This window comes from Capra hircus, chromosome 14, assembly GCF_001704415.2.
Source record: "Capra hircus breed San Clemente chromosome 14, ASM170441v1, whole genome shotgun sequence".
NCBI classification, from domain to species: domain Eukaryota; kingdom Metazoa; phylum Chordata; class Mammalia; order Artiodactyla; family Bovidae; genus Capra; species Capra hircus.
The window spans coordinates 81093095-81103743 of NC_030821.1; the positions used below are offsets into that span (position 1 = coordinate 81093095).

A 10649-nucleotide genomic window follows, 5' to 3' on the forward strand; every position below is an offset into this window, starting at 1 on the left:
AAGCCCCCGATGGGTGTTCTCAGGCCTTCAGCCATATTGGAACTTGCCCTGCTGGGGACTGGTGACCCCTTTATCTTTTCTTCCTCCTTTTCGGAGTGGAGCTGTCTACTCTATGCCTCTCCAACATTATATTTTGGAAGTATACAACTCGATTTCTAGCTCACAGGTCCACAAATTGAGATGGGTTTCACCCCAGTGTGGACCGTATGCAGAATCTTACCTATACCTGATATAGACAACTGAGATGAGACGTGGGGCTTTGGATGAGATTTAGGTGAGATTTTGGACTGAGTGTTGTGGCTGTAAGACTCTTGGGGATGCTGGGAGAGGCAAATGCCTTTCGCACATGACAGACATGAATTTCAGAAGGCAGGTGGCAGTGCACTGAATGGTGGCTCCAAAAACAGACAGAAACCGTCAAAGGTACTTTTGGAAACAGGGTCTTTGCAGTTGTAACTTAGTTAAGATTCTTGCGATGAGATCATCCTAGACTATCAGGAAGACCTAAGTCCAGCCTTAAGTGTCCTTACAAGAGACAGAAGAGAAGATGCAAGGGAGGCCATGCTGAAGATGGAGACGACACTGCAGGGATGCAGCCACTGGAAGATAGGGGGGCCAGAAAGCAACCTGCCCCAAAGCTTCTGGGGGCGCTCGGCCCTGCCGAACTGTGAGAGAAAACCTCTGTTGTTTTAAGCCACCCAGACTGTGGCGATTTGTTACGGCAGCCACAGGAACCCAAAGCAGGGGGTAGAACCCCCAGCTACGCCTTCCCCACTCCACGGCCCCCAGCCCCCATGCTGCCCCCGGCCCACCTGACCACCAGCCTGCCCAAGATCTCCCAGCCTCTGGGATCCTTCCAGGCCCTTCCTCCCTGCAGCACGGGCTCCGGATGCACCCCACCCCAGGATGCATATGGGTAGCAGATGCCCCCTCCTCCTTCCTGGCCCTAGGGCAACAGGAACAGTCCCTGCCAAGCGCTGACCATCCAGCTGGGAAGACCCTTCCCCAGCTAATTCATGACCCAAGCTCCCCTGGAGGAGGGGAGAGGAAGAGACAAGGGGAGAAAGCCCTGCTGGGTCATCTACACCAGGGGCCAAATTAGAAATACAATCATTTTGTAAAATATTTCTTCATTTATTTGGCTGCATCAGGTCTCAGTGGCAGCGCTCAGGATCTTTGTTGTGGTGGATAGGCTTAGTTGCCCCATGGCATGTGGGGTCCTAGCTCCCCAACCAGGGATCGAACTTGAGTCCCCAGCATTAGAAGGCGGACTCTTAATCACTGGACTGACCACCAAGGAAGTCCCAAAATACAATCACTTTTAATGATAGGCCCAAACAATTGCACTCATCTCACACACTAGTAAAATAATGCTCAAAATTCTCCAAATCAGGCTTTAGCAATACGTGAACCGTGACTTCCAGGTGTTCAAGTTGGTTTTAGAAAAGGCAGAGGAACCAGAGATCAAATTGACAACATCTATTGGATCATCAAAAAAGCAAGAGAGTTCCAGAAAAACATCTGTTTCTGCTTTCTTGACTATGCCAAAGCCTTTGACTGTGTGGATCACACTAAACTGTGGAAAATTCTGAAGGAGATGGGAATACCAGACCACTTGACCTGCCTTTTGAGAAATCTGTATGCAGGCCAGGAAGCAACAGTTAGAACTGGACATGGAACAGACTGGTTCCAAATAGGAAAAGGAGTACGTCAAGGCTGTATATTGTCACCCTGCTTATTTAACTTATATGCAGAGTACATCATGAGAAATGCTGGGCTGGAGGAAGTACAAGCTGGAATCAAGATTGCCGGGAGAAATATCAATAACCTCAGATATGCAGACGACACCATCTTTATGGCAGAAAGTGAAGAAGAACTAAAGAGCCTCTTGATGAAAGTCAAAGAGCAGAGTGAAAAAGTGGCTTAAAGCTCAACATTCAGAAAATGAAGATCATGGCATCTGGTCCCATCACTTCATGGGAAATAGATGGGGAAACAGTGGAAACAGTGTCAGACTTTATTTTTCTGGGCTCCAAAATCACTGCAGATGGTGACTGCAGCCATGAAATTAAAAGACGCTTACTGCTTGGAAGGAAAGTTATGACCAACCTAGACAGCATATTAAAAAGCAGAGACATTATTTTGTCCACAAAGGTCCGTCTAGTCAAGGCTATGGTTTTTCCAGTGGTCATGTATGGATGTGAGAGTTGGACTATAAAGAAAGCTGAGCACCGAAGAATTGATGCTTTTGAGCTGTGGTGTTGGAGAAGACTCTTGAGAGTCCCTTGGACAGCAAGAGATCCAACCAGTCCATCCTAAAGCAGATCAGTCCTGGGTGTTCATTGGAAGGACTGACGTTGAAGCTGAAACTCCAATCCTTTGGCCACCTCATGCTAAGAGCTGACTCATTGGAAAAGACCCTGATGCTGGGAAAGACTGCATGCAGGAGGAGAGGGGATGACAGAGGATGAGATGGCTGGATGGCATCACCGACTCGATGGACATGGGTTTGGGTGGACTCCAGCAGTTGGTGATGGACAGGGAGGCCTGGTGTGCTGCGGTTCACGAGGTCGCAAAGATTCGGACACAACTGAGTGACTGAACTGAACTGAACTGTCCAAATGTAAAGGGACCAGATGAATAAGGTGAGGTACTTCCACATAATGGAATGCTTAGTACTGTATCCATTAAAAAGCATGAGGGTGCCAAGACCATTCAGTGGGGGAAGAAGAATCTTTTCAGTTAATGGTGCTGGGACAACTGGATATCCACAAGCAAAAGAGTAAAGTTGGGGGACTTCCCTGGAGGTCCAGTGGTTGGGACTCAGCGCTCTCACTGCAGGGGCCCTGGCTTTGATCCCTGGTTTGGGAACAAAGAATCAACAAACTGTGTGGCAAAAAGAAAAAAAAAGGAATAAAGTTGGACCACTACCACATGCCATATTCAAAAAATCAAAATAGATAAAAGAACAAAATGTAAGAGCAAAAACTATAAAACTCTTGGAAGAAAACATACATATAAATCTTCGTAACTTTGAAATAGGCAACAGTTTCTTAGATATGACACCAAATGCATAGCAACCAAGAAAAAAATAGATAAATTGGACTTGTTAAAATCTCTTGTGCTTCAAAGAACATCATCAAAAAAATAAAAGACAACCCATAGAATCAGAGAATATTTTTGCAAATCCTCTGATAAGGGACTTATATCTAGAATACATGAAGAACACTAACAACTCAATAATAAAAAGAAAAAAAAAACAAGGTAAACACAGATAAAGTCTCTGAACAGACACTTCTCAAAAGAAGACACAGAAATAACCAATATGCAGAAGAAAAGATGCTCAACATCATCAGGAAATGCAAATCAAAATCAAGAGAAACCACTTCACACCCACTAGGATTGAATGGCTATAATCAAAAGTGAAGTCACTCAGTCGTGTTCAACTCTGTGACCCATGGACTGTAGCCTACCAGGCTCCTCCACCCATGGAATTTCCTAAGTTGCCATTTCCATCTCCAGAGGATCTTCCCCACCCAGGGATCAAACCGGGGTCTCCCACATTGCAAGCAGACGCTTTACCATCTGAGCTACCCGGGGATCCCTAATAGCAGATAATAAGTGCTGGTGAGGATGTGGAGAGACTGGACACCTCACACGCTGCTCATGGGATCACAAAACCGTGCAGCTGCTTTGCAAAGCAATCTGGCAGTCCTTCAAACCGTTAAATATAGAATTAACACATGTTCCAGCAATTCCACTCCTTGGTATATACCCAAGAGAGATAAGCACATACATCCACACAAAAACCAGCAGACAAGTGTTCACAGCAGCATATTCACAATAGCCAAAGGTGGAAACAGCCCCCAGACCCATCACCCTAGAAAGAGGTAAACCAAACGTAGTCTATCCACACCACGGAATATCATACCGCCATAAAAAGGAATGAAGAACCACGCACTATGACATGGGAGAAATATTACACCACATGAAAGAAACCAGACACAAAGTTGGATGATTCCATTAATACGAAATGTCCTACACAGGCAAATCCACAGAGACCTAAAGTAGATCAGTGTTTGCCAGGGGCTGGGGACTGTAAATGTTCTGAAATCAATGGTGCGAATGACTTCACAAGTCTATTAATTTGCTAAAACCACTGAATTCTCTCTCTGTTTTTCTCTCTCTCTCTCACTCACACACACACTATGGTCACCCCAGCCAGTGAGACTAGGGACCCAAAGTGAGACTTTCACTTTTTTTCTTTATATTCTCATAGTGCTTTTCTGTCTGTTTTTAGCTTTTAACCATAAACAGACCAAAAGCCCTCTCCAATGAGCCCCAAATAACTGCCAGACCCCAATCCTGCCCACTGAGTTCTGGCCACCAAAGATGACACCCCATGCGATCACCTGTTCACCCTGCAAGCGCCCTGAGTCCTGGCTGAGAGCCTGGGGCTGGTGCCAGGGACACAGGTAGCCGAGTCCAGGATGGGACGGGGTGGGACACGTGAGGGGCCAGACAGGGAGGTGAGGGAACCCCACCAGCCAGGCACACGTCCTGCGAACTCAAGGACACTCCCCACACCATTGTCGCCGCCTCCCAGTGCCACCCTCTCTAAGCCGACGGTCTCCTGGGGGTGCCTCCAGCAGACCCCCTACCCCAGCCCTGCCTGGAGGACCTGCCCCCACAAACACCCCTGCCAACATTGCTTCTCTCTGCCCTCCCCGCTCCATGTCCGTGCCCCTTCCAGGACCACGGCAGTAGCTTGGTAGGCACCCTCCAGCCCCCCTCCCCCCATCCACACTGAGGCTCCCAGCCCCGAGACACAGCCTTGAACTCTCTACAGGCTGCCCAGACCCTCCTGGCTGGACCACCTAACTCCCTGTCCTGGACTCTGTGTCCCATCTGCCTGGACAGGCCTCTGGACCCGCGTGCAAAGGGCCGCCACGGGGCTTTGGGGGGCTCTTTCACCATATACCTTCCCCCCACAGCCTGGCCTGCATCATCTGAACTCCCCCTCCCTGCCCTCCCACAGAGACCACAGGCCTCTGCAGCCTCCCCCAGCCCCGCCTGGCTCTCCAGCCCTGTGGGGATCTGCCCTGGAGCCAGGGGCCGGCAGACAGGAAGTGGAGAAGGCCCTGGGAGGAGCAGGACGCTTCGGGGAGTGGGAGCGTGGGGGATTTCCAGGGGAGTGACACATCCAGTGTGGACTGTGAGGTCCAGTGTGGACAGGGAGGTGCCCCGGGGTCCAGGGAGGGCATGAAAGTCACTGCAGAGGCTGGATTCTGGAGGCAGATGGGAAGGTGCGTCCAAGAGGGCAAACAGGGCAAGGGTGGGGGCAGGGAGAATGCCAGCGGGGATGAGGCAAGGTAGGCGGCACCAGGCCCTCCCCGGCCAGAGTGACCAGAAGCGGGTGTGCAGAGCTGGGCAGGAGTCCCTGAGGGCCGAGCATGTTAGTGCTCACTGCGCCCCCGGAGGGGAACCCCTGCTTCCTTCCTGTCTCCAGCCCAGCAGGCCTCACCCCTCTTCTCCGCTGCGAGCAGCACTCCACGCCGCCGGGGGCGGATGGGCCAGGACCTCAGGCTTCCATGGGTCCGAGGGGCTCACAGCAGTCAGGCCCGCAGCCCACAGCCCAGCCTCTTCTGCCTCCTTGAAACCATCCTCGGGCCTTGGCCGTGGCCCTGATCAGCCGGGGCCCAGCCCAGCCCCCTGCCCGTTCCCATGGCTCAAGCCAGGAGCTGAGGGACTCAGGTCCCCCAGAAGCCTTCCCTACCCCAACCAGCAGCCCCCACACCTGCTCCCCCAGTTCGCTGCTCTCAGCCGCCCCAGGCCAATGCCGCAATCAGAGCTGAGCCACGGCACTGGCCACCTCAGGAAGGCACCCTGCACCCGCGTGCAGCAACCAGGCCAGCCAGAACAGGCACGGCCAAGGCAGCTCCACGCCAGTCCTAGAAGCCCACAGGGTCCTGTCAGGCCTCACTCCTGAGAGATGGGCACCACCCCAGGGAGCAGCGGGCCAGGGCTTCTCAGGCCGGGACACTCCAGCCTGACCTCCTGACAGGCTCTGGAGCCACACAGGAAGGTGCTGGACAGAGCGCTGTTCGTTCTGTGCGACGTCCCCACTTCCTTCAGAGCGGCCAATTCATGAACAGTTCCGTCCTGGGGCCTGCCAGGAGGGCTGCGGCCCAGGTGGGCGGCTGCCCCCTGCCCTGGACGTGTCCAGACAGACGCCCCTGGGCCAGGCCAGCCTGCCCAAGATGCACCTTCCCTCCCTGCAGGCTCAGGAGCTCACAGTCACAGCAGTGTCTCCAGCCCAAGCGACTGGTCACAGAAGCAAGCAGGTTGGCCACAGTGCTGGCGGAGGAAGCGCGCAGCACGTCTACCCGGCCAGGGCCCGGACAGCCATGAGTGGACGACCGCCCAGCAGAGATGAGCCTAGGGCCTGGAGAAACCTCCCCTGCCTGGGTGAGGTCAGTGGGTGGACAGCGGCTGCCCAGGGCTCCAGGCAAGGTCCCAGCAGGACCTCTCTCCCTGAACTGCCCTTGGGGTCAGAGCCAGCCTAACCAGCCATGTGGGCTGGGACCTGCTCTGGCTGAGCGCTGCCCAGCGCCCCACCTCGACCCTTGCTGAGCCTCTGTGGGCCAGGGGCCAGGGCTGCGCCCATGCCTGCTCAGAGCTCATGCCCCAGGCAGCTGGGCTGCGGGCAGCGGACAGCAGTGAGGCCTGGGCAGACCCAGGGGCCCCTGGCGGGTGGAGCAGGGGCAGAGGTCTGCCAAAGCCCCAGAGTGGACTCCTGTAGAGAGGAAGAGGGGGCTGACCTGACTTCCCCAGCCCACAGCTGCTCCCCAGCGGACAGTAAAGGGGTATCGCAGGGTCCCTGCCAAGGCTGGGCAGCAGCCTAGGTGCTCACCAATTTGGGGAGGTGAGGAAAGACAGCAGCTATGCGACCCACTGCCAGACAGAGGCGGCCACCCGCGCTCCTGGAGGACGCGCCCAGCCGAGGGGTAGGGGACAGCTTAGACTGACCCACGTGTCTGCTGTGCACGGACGCCGTACACAGGACACTGGCCAGGGCGGCCCACTCCACCCGCCCGCGCCGCACCATGCCCTATTAAGGGCATGACCACCGGGCTCTGCCGAGCGCGCTGCCGGCGGCCGCGCCGGTCGAGTGAGGCTGGGGGGTGAGCCGGGGGTCTGGGCTCCGATCGGGACGACCCCCGCAGACGAGGTGACAGAGGCCGGACTGCCGGGCCGGAGGACCTGTCAGGGCCGGCCAGTCGGCCGGCAGGCAGCCCGCAGAGTGGGCGGGGGCCGCGGTCGTACCTTTGTACTTCTCGCGCACCTCCTCGTAGGCCTGGATGAAGTCCTGCTCGTCGGGCGGCGGCAGGGCGGCCATGGCGGCGGCGGGCGCGGGACAAGCCAGGCGCTGCGGCGCAGAGCGGGCTTCCAGTCCCCGGCGGCCACTCGGCCCCTGCAGCCGCGCGCGCCGCTTAAAGGAGCCGCCCCCGCCCCGCCCCGCACCCAGGATGCCCCACGGGCGGGCGGGGCCCGGGGGAGCGGCGGCGGCGAGCCCCGGCGCCTCCCGGCGTCGGAGGCTCCTAGTCTCCGCCCCGCGCTCCTCCCGGCGGGGCGCACACCCCCTTCCCGCCCCCGACCCGGTGGCCTGCCCAACGACGTCCCGAAATCTGCGTGCCTGGCCTGGCAGGGGCCCCCTTCCTCGCTGGCCGCCAGACCCAGCGAGCTCACCTGGCCGCCCCTGGCGCGCCCACCCGCTTCCGCCCCCGCCGCCGCTACCAAGAAGCTTTCCCTTGCAACCTGGGAGATCAAGTGTTTTCGGTATGAAATTCTTAAGCTAAAAAGAAAATTTAAAAATTACGAATAAAAGGGCTGAAATCAGGAATGTACAGAAGAAAATATGATTTTTTTAAAAGACAATGTCCTTGCCACCCATCAGATTGGCAAGCCCCGTCTCCCAGGGCTGAGAAACGCCCTCCCCCGGAACGCCCCAGCAGCGTTCCTCCAGCTGCAAACGCTGCGCACCCCGTGTCCAGAAGCCCCTGGCTTCCAGGGCTCGCGGGACGGCACGGAGGGATGGGGTGGGGGCGCTGACAGCGCCGGGGTCCGGGCTGCGGTAGCACATTCAGGATTCACCTTCCCTTGAGTGAGAGGGCCTCGTTCCTTCACATCCAGATGTGACATGTGAAAAAGACCGCGGTCCAGCCGCGCCCACAAGGCCCCGGGCAGCGGCACCCTCCAGCTCCCCACACCCCCACAAGCTATCCCTGTGCTCCCACCCACTACGTCCCTCGCTGCCGCCTACACCGTCCCGCCCAGCACTGGGATTCCTGGCCTCTTCCCACCCACGTCGGCCTCCTGCAGGGGTGCCGCCCGCCGCGCCCCCCTCCACCCCCTCATCATCATTCTGTCCTGCCCACGTGGCTGACCTGGAGACCCCCAGCTGGCTCCTCCTTTCTCAGCACAAGCCGTCACCTAATTCCCAGAGGGCGCAGCCGCTGTCTGCTGCCAGCCCCCACGGTCAGGGTCCTTGCCCCGGACCTTCCCCTTTCTCCTCCAGAATGGCAGCTACTGGAGGCCAGGCCGGATCTTGGCTCAGGGAGGGGCTGGGGCTCCACCAACCAGGTGGTCCCTCCTGTCCTGCCCCTACATGCTTCTACTCCCTGGGAGGCGGCTCTGCCCCAGCAACCTAAGGAAGTGTCATCATCACTGGGGCCTGAGGGCTCGTCCTGAGAGCGGCAAGGCGCCCTCCGCAAGCTCCACCTCCGGCCTCGTGCAGCTGACCGGGCGCGGCCAGCAGGTGGCGCTGTGCTGCCCGCAGTCACTCGGGACCGAGAGGCCCGCTCCGCCCTGCAAGCCGCCCCGGGCCTCTTCTCTGACTCCAGAAGCCCCGCGCAGAACACACAGCAGGGGCTCAGCCAACGGGTGAGAGCTGATGAACCGGACAGGCCGAGTTCCTGAGCGTTACCTGCAATGCGGATGACTGCTCTTTCGGCAGGGTCCAGGACACTCCCATTTCCTCCGGGGCCACCTCCACCTCGCCGGCTCCGCTGGGTTTTCTCCAGGTTCCAGGGCAGCGTGTCCCCAGGGCTGGGCGAGCCACTGCCCCCGTTGGAGCCATCCTCAACCACTGCCCGAACCTCCTGGTCCTCGCCCGACATGGCCTCCTGGAGAGAAAGCAGGAGGGGATCACACCTCTATGTATGGGGGCACACTACCCCACACTGACCTACACATTCTTAACCTAAACAGGACACTGTCACCCACACCGCTCCTACGTCCTGCCTCGTCCACACGCTGAACCCTCTCAACCCCGACAGGACGGACCACCTTCTCCCGCCAACCACGGTTGGCCTCACCTCTCCAGCTCATCCTTCAGACATCCACACAGTGACCCCCGCCCCCCACCCAAGACACTGACCTCACTCCTTGCAGCACTGAGATATTGACACCCCCCAACACTCACTGCCATTCCCTTGTCTTAGTCACCCAAACACTGGCCCCTCCAGACCATTGCCCAGGGGCTCACCCCCTCAGAGGCCACTGATTCCAACCTCCACCCCATCACACCGACACTGGCCTCTGGCTCCTCTGTGCCAAACCTGGACCCTGTCTCCCCTAATCCTCCGATCAGCAAACAAGACAGGCCATGGGGAACCACTGGTTGCTGCCCCTCCCCTCAGAGGCCTTCAGGGAAGGACCCAGACCTCAAGCCGGCGACCTTAGCTCTACCACCAAGCTGTCCGAGCCAACAGGGCTCCCCGTCGCCTTACCCCACCCCAGCGCAGCCCCACCTCGGTCTCCGCAGTGAAGCCCTATAAATAGCTGAAGCCGCATCGGCGTGGGCCGCAGGAGCTCTGCTGCAGGGAGGCTGGGAGGGAGCCTGGGCCGCCGCTCCAGCAGCCCGCCCTGCGCGGCACGCACACGCCCAGCCGGGGCCGCAGAAGCGCACAGGCACCGACGCGCGCACGCCCCTCAGCGCCCGGGCCCCAAGCGCGGGCGTGCAGGTGAACGGGGCTCCGTCCTGGCGGGGCTGAGCTGGCGCGGGGGCACAATGTGGGCTCTGTGCTGGGAGGAGACGCCGGGCACCGAGCTGGGGGCCGCCCCGCCCCGGCCCGTCCCACCCTGCACAGCCCCTCCGCACCCTGCCTCCCGGCCAGCCCCCCGACCGGCGCCCCGCCGCCAGCCGCACCCCGCCGGCAGCCTTTCCTGCCCACACCCCGGGCACCGCCCGTCCAGTTCCGCAGTCTCCTCGCGCGGAGGTGGCATCCTCCCGAGGGAGGAAGGGCCTCGACGCAGCCTCTTGTTCCGGGCTGCCCCCACCCCATCCCGCGGCTCCCGCCCGCCGCGCGCCTCCTCGTCCGGGCCCAGGTCTTACCTGCGCGATGGTTCAGCTCCGCTGGGCTCGGCCGGTGCGGCCGGACTGCCGGTGCCGGGAAAGCTGCGCAGGCTGTGCGGGCGGGGCGAGCCCAGAGCCCCGCCCCGGCCCCTAACCGAGCGCCGCCCGTGCGGTCCTGGCGCCCGAGTGCTTGCGGGGCCAGGGCTCCCCGTGGCGGCGGGGCCGGAGCGCCAGCGCGGCTGCTCTGGGACAGCGCCCCCCACCCCGCCTCCGCCGCCGGGCACAGCTCACT

At 58.9% G+C, this 10649-nt stretch overlaps 1 protein-coding gene across 1 annotated transcript in view; it reads right to left on the reverse strand.

Annotated features, from left to right (window-relative positions):
* The window catches only part of PLEC (plectin), a gene marked incomplete in the record, with an annotated part of 47447 nt that extends 37707 nt beyond the window's left edge, over window positions 1–9740 (reverse strand). The window contains 1 exon segment of the mRNA XM_018058696.1: window positions 8987–9740. Within this exon segment, the coding sequence (XP_017914185.1) occupies window positions 8987–9179 (193 nt within the window).